At 48.0% G+C, this 16,813-nt stretch overlaps 1 protein-coding gene across 1 annotated transcript in view; it reads left to right on the top strand.

The window, feature by feature from the left end:
* The window catches only part of ankk1 (ankyrin repeat and kinase domain containing 1), a 7,091-nt gene extending 4,349 nt beyond the window's left edge, over positions 1-2,742 (top strand). The window contains exons 6-8 of the mRNA XM_084674771.1: positions 1-53; positions 597-630; positions 1,420-2,742. The exon at positions 1-53 is cut by the window's left edge and continues 69 nt beyond it. Of these exons, the coding sequence (XP_084530897.1) occupies positions 1-53; positions 597-630; positions 1,420-2,696 (1,364 nt within the window). The 3' untranslated portion in view covers positions 2,697-2,742. The remainder of the gene's footprint in view (positions 54-596; positions 631-1,419) is intronic.
* The last annotated feature ends 14,071 nt before the right edge of the window (positions 2,743-16,813 follow it).

The following is a 16,813-nucleotide window of genomic DNA, read 5'->3' as shown; positions in this document are numbered from 1 at the left end:
ATGGGGACCAGACTCACACACCTGACTACTCGCTGCTGTGTACCTCACAGAGAGTAAGGGACACCTGCTCTCTCTCTCTCCACCTTAATTTCTCTGGCGTTTGCTTTCTCTTCCTCTCTACATATTACTGTTACCATCTCCGTCTCTGTCTTTCTCTTTCTCTGCTGTGTACCTTTCAGAGCGTAAGGGACACCAGCTCTCTCTACCTCTTTCTCTCTCTTTCTCTTTTTCTGTCTCTCTCGATCCCTGCTGTCTACCTCACTTAGAGTAGGGACACCTGCCCTTTCTATTTCTCTCTCTCTCTCTCTCTCTCTCTCTCTCTCTCTCTCTGTACCACTGTCTCTATATATTCCTCTATATGTGTTTCTCATTCTGTCTATTTCTGTGCTTCTCTCTCTCTTTCTCTCTCTCTCTCTCTCTCTCTCTCTCTCTCTCTCTCTCTCCCTCTCTCTCTCTCTCTCTCTCTCTCTCTCTCTCTCTCTATTCTTCTCTCATGTATAGTATATCACATTTAAGTCCCCACAAACGTAGATTAAAATATGATTGAGGTGAACATGTTATAAACCTATTAAAATTGTTCTTGTTCTTTCGTTCAGAAATCCATCCATGATGCATCTGACTCTGCCTCAGGTAATGAAGAAGTGATGTGAAGGTGTGCATAGACGAGTGTGCATTGACGAGTGTGTGTAGCAATGTGAGTGGGTGTACGGATGTGAACGTGTTTTTAGGGATGTGTGCGTGTATTTCGTGTGTGTGCAGGGATGTGTGTGTGCAGCAATGTGTGTGTGTGTGCAGCAATGTGTGTGTGCGCAGCAATGTGTGTGTGTGCAGCAATGTGTGTGTGGGCTGCAATGTGTGTGTTGCTTTCCCTGCAGCTGACATTTACAAGTTTCTTACTTAAGGTCTGAAAAGCTGACAAACTAATTAGAGAAAGGGAGTAAAAAGCTTTCTCGCCAAGCCTACACTGAGGGTTCACGGGTTGAAAACGTTTGTTCTAATAATGTGTCAGATGTCTGCCTTGTCACAGATAAATGAGTTAGGTTAGAGGTTGGAGGGTGTATACAGGGTATTTTTGTCAAGGAATACAGTCGGATGAGTGCCATTTTAATTTAAGGGAGACTTTGCAGCAGGAAGTTCAGGCATGTGAAGGTAGCATGATGGGACCTCTGTAAGAGTTTGTGTTCAACTATGGCTTGGATGCTAAAACGTAACACTGTAAGCTTATCTCACTCTTTCTCTCATCTTTCTATTGAACTCTCTCGACCCCTCTTTTACGCACTGTCTCTCTTTTTTAATCTACCTACTTTATTCACTGTTCTCCATCTCTCTATCCATCTTTCTCTCTCTCTCAATGTCTCTCTCTCTGTCTTCATCCACCAGACACATCACGTGATCTCTTCCTCTGGTCTTCCTGTGCAGGTGATGACCAGGAGGACAGTGATGGCGTCCTGTTCTTCCTTTCCCAGAGAGACTTCCAGAGCTTCCGTCGCTCCCTGAAGAAAGAACACTTGTCTCTGCGTTACTCTGACAACAACAGCCTCCTCCACTATGCCGTTGCCAGTGGCGATATCGAGAGTGTCCGACAGGTGCTTTCCCACGGTGCCCAGACCAACTGCCCGAGTAAGCGGGGCTACACGCCCCTCATTGTCTCCATCCTGCACCGTCTCCATGACATCAGCACCCTATTGGTCGAGAACAAAGCAGATGTTAATCTGGGGGACAACGAAGATTGGACGCCGCTTCACTTTGCCGCTCAGAACGGTGACGACCGGGACGTCCGTCTCCTATTGGACAAGGGGGCGCAGCCGGGCGCCAAGGAGCAGACGGGCTGGACACCGCTCCACCTGGCCATTCAGAATGGCCACGAGAGCGTGGTCAGGCTGCTGCTATCCCGATTGGACAGCGCCGTCCAGGGGGAGGGACCGCAGGGCAGGACTCCTCTCCACCTGGCTTCGTCCTACGGACACCTCAGCATCGCCAAACTCCTTCTCTCGCAAGGGGCGGACCCAAACGCAGTGGACCAATCGCAGTCCACCTCGCTCCACCTGGCCGCAGAGGCAGGGCACTTCCGGGTGGCAAGGCTCCTCGTCAAGGAGGGGTCAGAGGTCAACCTCAAGGACAGGAGGCACTACACCCCGCTCCATGTCTCTGCCCTGAAGGGCCACACTGGGATCTGCAGGCAGCTGCTATCCCAGGGAGCCATGCCGGATGCCTGCACCCTCCAGGGCTGGACCCCCATGCACCTGGCGGCCCTCAAGGGCCACGGCGTCTGCCTGCTGCTGCTGGAAAGCCACCAGGCCAGCGTGGACGTTCGTGGCGAGGGCGGCTGGACGCCGCTGCTCCTGGCCTGCCACCACACCCAAGAGGACGCCACGTCCAAGCTGCTGGCGGCCCACGCCAGCCCCCACCTGGCGGACGACCGCGGCTGGACGCCGCTCCATCTGGCCTGCCACAGCGGCAGCTTCCCCTGCGTCCTCCAGCTCATTTCCCACGGCGCCCTGGTCAATGCCAGGAACGGGGGCCAGGCCACGCCCCTGCACCTGGCGGCTCAGCGAGGGTACGGAGCCGTGGTCCGGGCGCTGCTCCTGAACGGGGCGGACAGGAGGCTGGGGGATGCCTCGGGGTGCACCGCTCTGGAGCTGGCACGCAGGAGCGGAAGAGAGGAGGTGATCCAGATACTGGAGGAGGAGGAGTAGAGAGAGGAGGTGATGCAGATACTGGAGGAGGAGGAGTAGAGGGAGTAGGTGATCCAGATACTGGAAGAGGAGGAGTAGAGAGAGGTGATCCAGATAGTGGAGGAGGAGGAGTAGAGAGAGGTGATCCAGATAGTGGAGGAGTAGAGAGAGAAGGTGATCCAGATACTGGAAAAGGAGGAGGAGGAGGGAAAGGAATAAGAGAGGAAAGTGAGGGAGGAGGAGGAGAAAGAGGATGACGGATGGCTATTGTTTGAGAAAAAGAAAAATCACCAAACAGGTTGTTTTAGGATTCTTTTCATTCCTGTGATTCCTGTGATTCCTGAGCCAGACATGGTGAACTTTCAGGGCTTAGCCCCAGCCTAGGACTTAGTCAAGCTTTGATCTGATCTTAGATATGAACTTCCATTGGAAATGTGAGCGCACTTAGCGCACAAGTGAAATTTCTCAGCATTAATTTGAGAGCAAAATAGTTATTGGAGCTATACATAGTATAAACATTTTGTTGGACTCTGTTATTATGAATGTCATGTATGTAATGTTATGAATATTGTTATATTTACAAAAAATTACAACCAACATTTTTTCCCAAAAGATTTGTGGCTTTTGAGAAAATATTTGGGGCTCAAGTCCCAGAAGCCACCCCCCCCCGCTCTGCCCCCCCTGGCTCAGGTCAGCTCTGAACCTGGCAAGAACCAGGGTGATCTGAGAACTCCTGCTGCAGCAAAACGTACTGTGTTACATATCTACTAATACATGCCATTACAGCAAGAAACCCATGCATTGATTTATAACCAAGTGGATATTATAGTCCTTATATACCTTATATAGACATTAACACTGACTCTCTGTACAAATGTAAGCTGTCAGATTTTCTATGTACTGAAGGTACATTTTGTTTGACTGAATGTCCCTGCCATAAAGTGTGTTATCATAACGAGGTGAGTGTGTGTCTGTGTGTATGTGTGTGTGTCCAGGGCTGTAGTGGACTGGATGCCCGCTCACATCTAGAAGCCGGCAGACAGCCTACCTCGCAAGGCCTGAGAGGACCCCGCTCTCAGTTGCCATGGCGATGTGTATCGAGCAGGGCCGAACCCTTGGCTTGTGCTAGGGCAGAGTATCATTGGCTGTGCCCCCACACAGCAGTCACCTTCCTAATTTGTCCCGCTCTAAAACAGATGTGACAAGGATTTTCCTGGTCTCCTGTTTAACCTGCTTACCTACCCAGCGACACGGTATCATGCTTTTCCCCCACAAAACTAATTAAGGACTGAGCCATGTTCCTTGAGCCCGCTGGTCCGTCGTTTTATGTGCTAGAACAAAGAAAGACAATGAATTTCTGGAGCATGATACAACACCACATTTACCCCTGGTTTTGGCTCAGAGTTAGGGATACAATTAACGGCCTGTTGGGGAGCACAGGTAGGTGCCTGGGGAGAGCGCTGACTGCCCGATTTGTCTGGGATAGCTGTCAACGGAGGGCTTTGATTCCTCAACACCCCTCCCCCTTCCCTACACCTCCCCCCCTCCGTGGGGCCGCCGCCATCCTGGCTCCACCAGAGCACCTCTCCTGTAATGAGACACACTATTCTCAACATGATAGCAACACAGCTCGCTAAACCCCAGAAGAGCTGCCTCTAATCAGGACCCACGAGCCGATCAGACTTTGACGAGTTTCCCGAGAGATTGCTCTCTCCCAGGCTCAGTCTGGTTCCACTCCGGAGGACCCTCGCCGAAAATACCGGAACATTGTTGATGTGAAGCCTTCGGATTTGTGATAAAGGTCAACGCAAAGCTTGTCCATAGCGAGGGGAGGTGGGGAGAGGGAGAAGGGGGAGAGGGAGAAAAAGAAAGAGGATAAGAGAACAATATAAGGTTATGATGAAGCCTGAAAGAAAGACTGGGGAAGAAACAGCTGGCAGCAGGAGAGAGAGAGAGAGAGAGAGAGAGAGAGAGAGAGAGAGAGAGAGAGAGAGAGAGAGAGAGAGAGAGAGAGAGAGAGAGAGAGAGAGGAGAGAATAAGTGGAAGTTAGAGAAAAGAAAGAGTGAATAGAGAGAGAGAGAGAGAGAGAGAGAGAGAGAGAGAGAGAGAGAGAGAGAGAGAGAGAGAGAGAGAGAGAGAGAGAGAGAGAGAGAGAGTACATTGTACTGGGTACATTATTCTAGAACACTCCAGGGACAGAGTAGCTTCCATTTCCCCCGTGTTCAAGCCTTGTGTGACGTACATTACGTTTGTGTGTGCGGCTGTGTTCAGGTGCGTATGAGTGTCTGTGCGTGTGTGTCCAAGTGTGCCTGTGTTCAGGTGTGTGTGTGTGTTCAGGTGTAAATATGCGTGCGTGTACAGGTGTATGTGTGTAGGACTGGATTTAGTCGAGGGGAGGGGGGATCTTCCAGGCTGGGCTGCAAGCTGTAATACTCCCCATTAATCATTTCAGAGATGCATGTTTGATGGCAGCCATGCTGAGGACAAGCAGAGCAGCAGGCAGAATGGGATATTCTGAGCAAAACAAGGTGGCTTTGGAGCATCAGCTGTGAGTAATAGTGTTGACAGAATGAGGGGGTTGCAAGGCTGACATATGCAGTGCTCCATTCCCTATGCAGCTTTGTCACATTCCCTCTAACATACAGTAAGAGAGAGAGGGACAGAGATAGAAGAAAGAGGGAGAGAGCACAATTGGCACTTTTTAACATATTTACGTCAGCGCTCTCTATTTACTGTTCATATCGACCATTTTTAAAGGTTAAGACGTTATTCCCAGCGGTCCACGTCGCCTGTGGTGGAAAGCTCTGGGAAGCCATTGTGTATTACGTGTACAGGTGTACAGTGTATTATGACTAGATTTAGGAGTGTGTGCGTGTGAGCAGAGCGGAGCCAGACATCCTGGAGGACTGCCAGAGACCAGGCCCCAGGATGCCCCAGAATGGCCCAGCTCGGGGTTCCAAACCCAGGGTGGGGATCCTGTTTCCATCCCCCTGCAGAGACACAGCAACAGCATCACGGTAGAATCTAGGCCCTGGGAGATGTTTTCGACATCATAACCCTTTAAAAAAAAAAAGACTGGAAAATGACCCCCCCTGGTGCCTTGAGAGATCACTCACAATCAATTACCCCGGCGAGGCCAGAGGTGCCCGGGAAGACGCCTGTTTAGCTGCTGCTGAGCTGGCACACCTGGGCAGAGGGACCTGGCCAAGCCTGACTATGTGGGGCCTGGATACTGGAGGGGGTGGGAGGGAGCAGGTGGGAATGGATGGGTTTGCTGGGGGGGGACATAGAGAGGGCTGGGGGATAGATAGAGGGAGGGGGAGAGATAGAAGGAGGGAGAGAGGTGGGTGGGGGAGGACTAAGAGAGAGATAGAGAGGTGGGTGGGGGAGGACTAAGAGAGAGATAGAGAGGTGGGTGGGGGAGGATTAAGAGAGAGATAGAGCGGTGAGTGAGAGAGATGTAGAGAGGATCCAGGAGGACCACAGTCCCCCCCCCCCCCCTCCCGCCCCAGACAGGATAAACAGCTCATTATGTAGATATGCTCTTGGGCTCCTTTGGCAAATGTCATCTGTTAGAACAGGGTTTTAAGCCTGAGGGTATTATTGAGCCTAAATTAGTTATCTTTAACAGTGGAGTGTCCAGACATAATCTGGCTGAGCAACATGTTGGTGTACTTAATAACTGCTGTTGTTGTGAACTCACTGTCTGTGTTCTGAGTATCTATCTCTGAAACCCTGTTCCTTGTTTGTTTGTGTATGTCTGTCTCTTTCTGCATGTCTATTCTGTGTGTGTTTGTCTCTGTCTTCCCCTCTCAGTGTCTGCATGTATTACTCTTCTCTGTCTTTGTATGTCTCCCTCTTTCTCCCTCCCTCTCTTTCTCTCTCCCTTTTCCTCTCTTTCTGTCACTGTCTCTGTATGTCTCTTTCTCTCTCTCCTTTTCTCCCTCTCTCCGTGTGTTGAGCTGCAGGGACCATGGGTGGCTTTAGAGCCTTACACACATGTCTGAATGATAGCGTCAGTCGTTAACAAACCTAATTACCATCTGTCAGGGAGCATCTTGGTGGGTGTAAAAGGTCAGACTGCAGCCATCGATTAGATGCTCCTGGATATGAGCTTCATCCCTCTCAGATGCCTAGCAGGTTAGCTAAGGTTGATACTGCTTGAGATGAGCTTCATCCTTCATTCCTCCCATTATACTGCAAGCCTGTTAGCTACCCAGCAAGCTAGCTACTGTGGATGGGATGGGGTTGGCCTCTCAAGCAAGCTAGTATTGATGGGGAGATGACTGTCTGGAAGGTTTGTTACAGTAATGCTGACAGGATGGGTATGTGAGTGCGTACTTAGAGGAATAAATAGAAAGTGTTTATCACAGGAATTACACACTTGTCTCCGGGTGAGATCCCATCAATGTCAACAGACAAGGGCGAAAGCTGCCTGGCAAGATGTCTTCTGGGAAACAGAGGTGGAGGGGAAGAGAAATGAACGATCGAAAGAAGGGGGAAGACTAGAGACAGAGAGAGAGGGTGAGAAAACAGGAAGAGAACGACCAAATTCCTGTCATTTTCACTGCAGGTGACTGAGACAGGTTGGGACACTTCATTTATGAGTGTGTCAGGAAGGGACTGGAGATGTGATACCAGAAGTGACAGTCGTAACGCTCGTGGATTCCTGTTTTCAGCCCTCTCATCGTCAGCAGACAGGTGTGACAGTAAAGAGGTAATGTCAACCAGACAGTTTGTCAGCTAGGTCACAGTATCACACCTTTTCATGTTCGGAGACGAAAAGAATCTATTGATTGAATCATGTTACGTAAATAGAACAAAATGGCCTTTTTTCTTTTTTTGAGTTAGAATTCCGGTTAGGGTTAGTTAGGAAAAGATCAAGGTTTTGACAGGCAGCTGGAGGTTTTGCTTTGTGACCTGGCGTCAGCACAAACTGTGCCAGAACGGCCTTCTGCACTAAGAGCCACTTGGAAACTGTGTTGTTTGGAAGTCCCTTGTGTGCTTTAAAAGGAACTGATTGTAGAAGGCAAAGCTGTGAGGAAGATGATCAGGAGGAAGTGATGAGATGAGCTGAGACTCCCAGCTCTGTTATGTGAGCTCTATAACACATTTAGTTTGAGCCCCCAGGAGCCGTTTTGGAGACAATAAGCGATTATCTGTGATATTGTGACAACAGTCTATTTCTTTGTTTGTTTTACTTTCCATTTGCGCTCTAAGCCCACGTACACATCCGATGGTATTGCTGCAGTAAGAGGATTTCAGCTGGGATTACAACCTACGCACTGGCCTATCTATGTCATCTCCACAGAGCTGCAGTACTGTATAACGCACACGTTTAACCTACACACACACACACACACACACACACAGCATGCACCCTCACACACAACATACATACACACACTGTATGCACACCCACTACATGTGCACACAAACACTCTACTCATGCATGCATACACACTCACACAAACACACACACACACACACAAACACACACACATATTCAAAGGAAGTGTGCACAAATATGTACTCTTTGCACTCGCTCACGAGCACAGTTACTTATGTTATCCTCAAATAAATAGTGATATGGATCAAAAGACAAGTTCATTTTTTTACGGCCCTCTAAAGAACCATGACAACAGTGAAGGACGTCCGTTCTTCACCAGCTCCTGCAGCTGTAGAGCTTTTGTACAGCTGAATGTCAGTCTGGTTGTACAGTCTTTCAACAAGAAATATGACTCACGCATGTGAATTGTTTGAAGACACACTGATGCGCATGCAAAAACACACACACATACACACACACACACACCTGTTTATACGTGATGAAGCCCCAGGTGCTCTAAAGGTGTTTGAAGGCTGTAGGACATAACACAGGATGTGAAATGAGACATTTCATGAACCTTGAAAAATTTACTCAAAGTTGCAGAGAGAAGTCAGAGCATGGCAAAATTCCTGTCAGAATGTCTGGATCCAGTCTGGCAGGCATGAAGACAAAAAAACACCCTTCAGATAGAGATCTGTTTCATTTCCTCCATCTTCCATCATCTTCCTCTCCCTCTCTCTCTACCTCTCTCTCCTCTCCCTCTCTCTTTCTTTCACACCCCTTTAGCTGTCTTTTGGTCTTTTGTGCTCAATCTCTCTCTCGCCCTCATTTTCTCTCCCACCCCCCCTTTTGTCTGTCCTCTTTTGCTCTTTTGCACTCTCTCCTTGCTTCCCTCTCTCTCTATTCCTCTTTTGCCATCTCCCTACTTTCTCCCTCTCACTTTGTCACTTTCCATATCCCTTTCTCTCCTCCGCTCATCTTCCTCTTTCCCTCCCTGCTCTCCTACCTTCCTTCACTGTTTGTATCTCTCTCTTCCACTCTCACCCTCCCTCATTCCGCCCTTCAGGCCTCGAAGGAGCCGGCAGTGTAGCAGATGAATGGAGGATTGTCCTGCTCACGGCCTGCCAGTTCTCTTTAAACGTCACACCCACCAGTCTTCCCCCTTTCCTTGTCTCCCCCATTCCCTCTCTCCAGGCAGGTTTGGCTGTCTCAGGCAGCCACAGACTGTGAGGGAGAGAGAGGGAGAAAGGGGGGGGGGATAAGACAGAGAGAAAGACAGAGAGAGAGAGAGAGAGAGAGAGAGAGAGAGAGAGAGAGAGAGAGAGAGAGAGAGAGAGAGAGAGAGAGAGAGAGAGAGAGAGAGAGAGAGAGGTAGACAGAACTGCCTGGAGGGCAGTCTGGAGCTGGGGACAGGGTCACACACAGATCATCCTGGAGGTAATGAGATGCATTATGTGAATCTCCAGGCTGGAATCGCTTGATATGATTATATGAAGATGATGATAAGATGATGATGATTAGACTTGTTTGTTTTCTTGCCATGTTGCACTCACGGCAGTGGGAGGCACTTTAGATGGATGACCAGGTCTGTCATCCACAGGCTTTATAAAAGTAGAGGCCTGTGACTAAAGAAGATATCAGAACAAACAACTGGCTGATGCAATCTTTGAAAGTGGAATTTCTGTCCTTAATTTCTGAAGCTGCTTAGGTCGCTGCCCCCGCGACCCGATCCCCGGACAAGCGGTAGATGATGGATGGATGGATGGAATTTCTGAAGCCTTGTGAAATGTCTGAAGTTGTGTGAGTAGCGGAGTAGCGATGGAATCACTGTTGTAGTTTGTTGCTGCTTCTGAGACTGGGGTCTCTTTTGTCAAATCCTGTGTCTGGTGTTGTATCACCCAAGGCAAACACAAACAGCCAGAGTCAGGGCCCTGGCTAAATGCTTCATCACAGGTCATTTCATAAGAAGGATGGATCTGCAACTTTAAATCCATACAAATATTTTGAGGAGGGGTACATAGACTCGTCTTTACTGAAATATAAAAAGTCAAATCACACCACCTTCCGCGGGATGAGAACCTTCCTAGTCAGAGTTCCTTTGTACCAGGTGAAAAAGAGAAGATTAGGTGTGATGACTTCAATAAGATGAAATGAAGCTGGTGAATTGCCTGACCCGGTCTCTACTCCAGAGTATATAAATCACCTGATTCGCTGAGATGAATCAATAAGCGTATGATGGTATATGAAGATGTCTGTATCATAGCTGCTGGCCTGGGAGTCTGGAAGTTTTAGAAACCCGCAACTCTTTCTAGACTTCCTGTGGCCAAAGAGGTCGTACTCTCAAACAGAAGGGCCACACCACTGATGGGACAGACATTGTCATCCGAACTTAGAAAAATGTTTGGTTCCTCGTTCAAAGTTGAACTCTAATGATGTCAGCGTCTGTGCTATGTACCAACTTCCCCTGGTTGATCTGAAGGTCAACTCCAGGTTGAGGAGGAGCTGAAGATCACCCATCTCAACCTGTGTAAATCAGTTTCAAGGGAGGCAAGATATCTCTCTCTCGGGTAATACTTCCCTTCCTGCTCATTTATCCAATCTGTTGATCTCTAGGTGACATTCTATCTATGAAATGCGTCATCCAATGTCATCTGGGTGACACTTTTATTCTAGTTGATATATTGCTTTAGTTCTTGCTGGCACAGATGGCTGTTTTGAGAATCAGGCCCCAAACCTCACACTCTTAATGAGATTACAGGATCTTTTGGACACTGTTGAAGGAAGATCTTAACTGCAGAAGCTGTGTAGTCTGGCTGTAGTGTTTTCAGTCTGGTATGAGCGTTTTTACTGTAGTATGGGATTAGAGTTTATAGCCTGGGATTAGTGCTGACCTGGGATCCGGGCATCGTCCATCACAGTCTCCGGAGGTCAGAGATTAGGATTAAGGATGAGAACTCTGGATCTGAATCCTCCGTAGCATGGTGTGATCCCTGAACCCTTTGGTCCTGTGACCATAACCGTAATAGACAGCACCGACCAGGTTTTTCCGGTACAGGGCCAGGTGTGCCCGGGGTAGAGATCAACCGTCAGATTTGCCAGACAGATGACAGACCACGCATGACGGCGGCGCCAGCACTTAAGAGCTTCATCTCAGCCAGAGTGATTTCCTGTTTCTGTCTCTGTCTAGTCAGCGAGCGCCGTCGCCGTGGCAGCACGCTGTGCAAGGCGCAGGTGCTTGACAGTATTGATTTGGATGTGTGAAGTAAGGATGCATGAAAGGTGGAAAGGTGGGGGTGTCAGGGCCTGGTGTGTGTGTGTGTGTAATGTGTGTGTGGTGGGATGTTAGTGTGGAGTGGTTTGCAGATTGGCGTGGTGTGTGTGTGGCCCTGTTCTGTGGTCGAGTAGCTGGAACAGAGTTATTAACACATTAGGAAGCCAAACACAACACCTCTGCATGGCTCAGCTGTGGCCCTCTAATTCCCCTCATCTCCTGACTCGGAGAAGAGAGAGCGCAGAGCAGCGTGTGATTGTGCCTAGCTCGCCCGGGGAGCTCTCCTTCAGTCTGCCTCCAGACACTCCCAACACAATTAACAACAGGGCCACGCTGGCCGGCTTGCCTCGTCACTCCTGCTGCCTCGAACACCCCCAAGGCTGGGACAGAATGCAGATTGATACCTGACACGCCTGGGAGGGATTCATGATTACGAGTCACTTGTACCCCCATCTTCTCTTCCAACCCTGGCTGAGCTGAGAGGTTTATATATATTTTTCGGTCGTTGTTTTTAAGTAGAGGGCAGGGCACATGTTGATGGACTTGATAGTGCTCTCTCGCCTTCTCTCTCTATTTCTCTCTCTCCATCACTCTCTCTGTCACAGCACCAGCGCACAGTGCTTCAATTTGAATTTTGAATATATTTGCTTGTTTGATACCGGTCCTTCCTTAGGGCCAGAGGCCTCTGCCTGTCGAGTGAAACTTCAAGGAATAACATTTAATTAGCATAGAGCTTGCCGTTTCCTGCATTAAACAAACAAAAAGAAGGAAGACCAAAGGAAAGAAGAGAAGAACTCTGTGGTGCGTCATTGGTTCCCACCTTTCTCCAGCCTCCTCCTCAGTATTGACCAGGACTGCTGTCTCTCCCTGGGGGGAAGTGGAGGGAGAGGGAAGCATCCATCCTGTCTCCCTAATGGCCTGTTGACTAGCCTGGCCCCTCCCCTTGGACTCCCTGGGGAACAGGAAGTGGTGGTTACTATCGACGACAATGACACCCGATCCACAACAACAACCATTCGTTTTTGGTGCGACCTCTTCCCTAGCAACTGCTTTGACTGAATTAAGCCACAATCAAGATGCTGTTTACAAGACCGTATGCACTTTTCCCAGTCTAAATAATACACAATATTGTGGACTACAAATTGTGGACAATGTGTGTCTAATTCATTTTGGATTATTGTCTTGTTGTCTAAGCAATGTGGGTCTCTTGTGGGAGTTGCGGGAGTTGGTCTATTCTTTAGTTGAATGAAGAACACATTTATTGTTAGGCTCTTATGCTTGTGTATAGCTCACAGAAAGAATCAAACAGAGCTGTAATCGTGGGCCCTGGAAGAAAACAGACTCACTTTTTTTTGAAAATACAAATTATTTACAAAGAGATGTGGCAACTGATGACGTGATTGCTAACATTTTCTATCTGTCATCATTGTGTGTTACGTTTCATTTATTTTCTTTTAATCTGAGAGTGATCTCTCTCCAGAGTAAAGTAAAATGCCATTCCTCCGAAGTCAAACTGAAGTAAACAACATTTATCATTTCCGATGGAACACGCAGATACCTTAAGACCCTGAGTGCTGCTGTCCAGTCCCACCAGTCCCACCAGAACAGGATCCTGCTCCACACTGACTGATGGATGTATCCTGAAGGATGACAAATGGCCCCATTTCACATTAGCCCTCAGCTACGTACAGAGAATCACTGCTAAGTGGTGGTTGGAGCTGGGGGCTCGCCTCTCTCCGGTACCTTCTCTTCCTCCTCTGTGTCGTGAGGTCCACTCTCACCTCTCACTCTCGCGCTGCTCATCTCAACTGTCTCGACGCGGAGACCCACAGAATAGAATCTGCTCGTCTGATGAAGAGATTGGGCCGAGAGTGGGATGAGGAAGAGATGGGGGGGAGGGGGGTGACAGTGAGAGGGTGGAGAGAGAGGGGGCAGAGAGAGATTCAGACTGAGATAGTTGGGGGGGAGGAGATGAAGAAAGAGAGTGGGGCAGAGAAGGATATATGGAGAGAAAAAGAGAGAGAGAGAGACAGAGGGAGAGAGAGATGAAGAGAGAGGGGATACCGTAGAGGGAGTCGGAGACAGACAGAGAGGGACCGAGAGGTGGAGAGATGAAGAGAGAACCGTGGAACACTCAGGATCAAATGATTGGCTGATGGGAAGCGGCAGGGAGGGCTTTGATTATCCCTTCACTGTGATAACCAGAGCATTCTGAGGGGTAACACTCACGTTCAGCAGGAGCAGCCCTCGCAATCAGTCAGTCAGGAAGCAAGCAGCCCGGCCTCTCGGCCCCGAGGCAGGCCAAAGAGACACAGCCTGATGAGCTGGCAGTCACCATGACACGGGCACCATTAAAACGCTTTCAGACCGGGTGCAGCCACAACGTGGGAAGTCTTCAATAATGCAGATGAGCTATTAGATTCTCTTCATTAGACGTTGCGGTGAGGGAACAAACACACCAGAGGAGCTCAAACACACACACACAGATACACACACACACACAGATACACACACACACACAGATACACACACACACACAGATACACACACACACACAGATACACACACACACACACACACACACACACACAGATACACACACAAACACACACACACATACACACTCAGATACTGAAACCACACACATACAGTACATGAATGCACTCAGACCCAAGCCACACACACACACACACACACACTCACAAATCACCTCCACTTCGATATTTGAACCTGCCAATCACCACTCTGGAAAGACGATGAAAAACGAGAGGAGCCCATCAGCCGGACAGACAGAGCGTGTTTGGAGAGGAGCCAAGCCCTCTCCATAAAGGCCTGCATACCTCTGCTCCCCCCCGCTGTCCCTGTGGGTACACACTCCTGTCAGTAGCTTTCTCCAGGCAGCCTTAAAACGTTACAGAGAATCAATGTCACAGTCAATAATAGACTACACTGTGCGTGTGTGTTTGGGTGAGTGTGTGTATGTGTGTTGACGTGCATGTGTGTGTGTGTGCGTCTTTGGTCGATATGACATGGGAGACTGCATTGCTATGGTTTCCAGACTGACTGTGACTGAAGAGGTGGATCTTTGGGTTTAGTGGGAGAGATGGGGGAGGAAGGTGGAGGGTGATGAGGATCTGGGAGGGTGAGGAGGGGGTGGTAAGAATGAGGAGGAGGGGGAGGAGCCCGAGGGAGGTCCTTAAAAGCCAACCGGATGATTGGCTGCTGGCGGACAGGGAGTTCAGGTACAGACAGCTAGCGCTGGCTCATAGCACATCAAACATAGCGGGGCACAAGGACCCTGCAGACACCCTCTGGTGGACCCCTCAGAGCGCTGGCCAACCCACACGCTCGTCCCCCATCTAATTGATCCAATGTAAAATCGTCAATTAGCTGTGAATCATGTCCAAATTTAGCGAGACATTTTTGTGTGTAACACACACGCACCCACACACACATCTACACAAACACACACACACACACACACACACTTTCATGCACACTCACACACACTCACACACATTTGGCTCGTGTCTCCACACAGCCTCTGGAATGAGGTCTCGCCACAGTTACCACAGAGACTACAGCAGAACACTGCAATCTGGATCCAGACTGTGTGCTCTCACACTTCCTACGTGCATCCCAGAGGTGACACTTACTGGGGCTTTTTCATGCGCACACCTGCTATGTTACTTGGATTTATGTTGTTGTACCAGATTTACACAAAGAATCACTGATTATAAAAATGGAAGACTGTGTGGAATCAGCGGGGTGTCTTCAAATCACGTTACATACAACCCAGGATGACATCTTGTAAGCACTTGTATGTGATCTAATAGTATGTGCTGACATGCAGTATGTACAGTCGTGGCTCTAAGTTGAGGCAATGACAAATGTTGTGGTTTGCAAAGTTTGCTGGTTAAGTATTTGAGGAAAATGTGTTCACATGTTTCTATAAAATACTGGAATGCAATAAGGCATATTTTATTTTATTTTTTTTACAAAATGTATGTTGCTCCCAATACTTTTGGCCACAGCTGTATAACTGTGTAGGGCTGCATTGGCAGAGACCTGAATGATACAGCCCCTTTTGTCACTGGTCACTCAGACACTCATCTGGGACAGTTGTTGATTTGCACCAAAGGGACTGTAATGTTCAAATGACAATCCCACTTTAATGACACACCTCTGGAGAGGTGACCTCAACAGTTGAAGAGGAAGGTGGACCGAGGAAGACTTGTGTTCATGTAAATATAGTTCTAAACAGCTAATATAGTTCTAATCAGCTCTAAACCGCTGATGTCATGTGCAATAATATGTTTGTGTTTCTTATTTTTAAGTATTACATTCTAGTAATACTTTTAATGTTGTAACATGTATATATACAGGGTTTACAGAGTTTGTCCATGCAATAGTCCAACATGTGTTTACATATTCCCTTGTCTTGCAAAGGCATCACACTTGGTCTACTGCAGCCTTGAGTAATGATGAGTGATGGTCCAATTTGAATTTGTATGCGTTTCTTTCTTTCATATGGCAGGTGTCCCTATTTTAGTATGCAGGTTTGGGTGTATATATGGAGAAGATTTACCAATTACTTTGAGTTTTGTTTACTATACGAGCTCCGATGCATTAGGCGCCTGGTTTCATTGTGATTACCTTCCTTAACGATTGCTCCTAAGGTATGCTTTGTATTTGATTATGTTTCATTATTATTGTATTGATTATCTGACTATTTAGATAATAAACCAGACGGCTGTTGCATAAATCATTGTGCATTTTAAGATACTGGTTCTTCTTGGACGTATCTATCACAGTAAGGCGGTGAAACCTTGACCTAGTTGGGTTGATACGGCTAACACTGGCTATAGACATACACTTTCGAAGTAGATTTTAACTTAAGGCCTCTGAGTCACTTACAGACGGGCATTCCATGTTCCAAAGGTTATACTGTCGCCTCTAGGGATCAGTTTACATGCTGTGATGGTGGTTAAGTCCATATCTATATAAGACGTAAACGGCTGATTAGTGAGTATGCATACTTCAAGGTCGGTGCCCTTATCAAGCATACCATTCTGGTTAGCGCTCGAGGTTACAAGTAATGTACTTGCACACTAAATTGGAGTCAGACATTACTGTAACGAGTCAATCTCCCTGCCATCTATCCAAACTGTTTCACAGACGGGGACAAACACTAGCGTCTTTGGCCTTACAACTGTGTTCACTAAGAGGTGTGCTGGGGAATGTGAGGAGTGTCCCCTCAGTGAGAAGGCCTTGAGTGGGGTGATGTTTCCCTGCTCTGGAGTGAGCCTTTCTCGAGAGGGAGAATTATATATATATATATATATATATATATATATATATATAAAATACATGCTATCAATCTAAACTTTTCTACTGTAATGTCAATTTTGCAGACGTTTTCCTCCTAAGCAACTCAGACGTGGTGAGAAAACGGCTGAAGCAGCTGTTACGACACACATTTTATGTGAATATGTCAACCCAGGTATTTATATTCCCTGTCCCCATGGCGACCTAAT

This window comes from Hypomesus nipponensis, chromosome 15, assembly GCF_054491055.1.
Source record: "Hypomesus nipponensis isolate SF chromosome 15, ASM5449105v1, whole genome shotgun sequence".
Lineage (NCBI taxonomy): Eukaryota > Metazoa > Chordata > Actinopteri > Osmeriformes > Osmeridae > Hypomesus > Hypomesus nipponensis.
The sequence above is the reverse complement of the archived record's forward strand: the minus strand, read 5'-3'. Positions and strand labels throughout refer to the sequence as shown.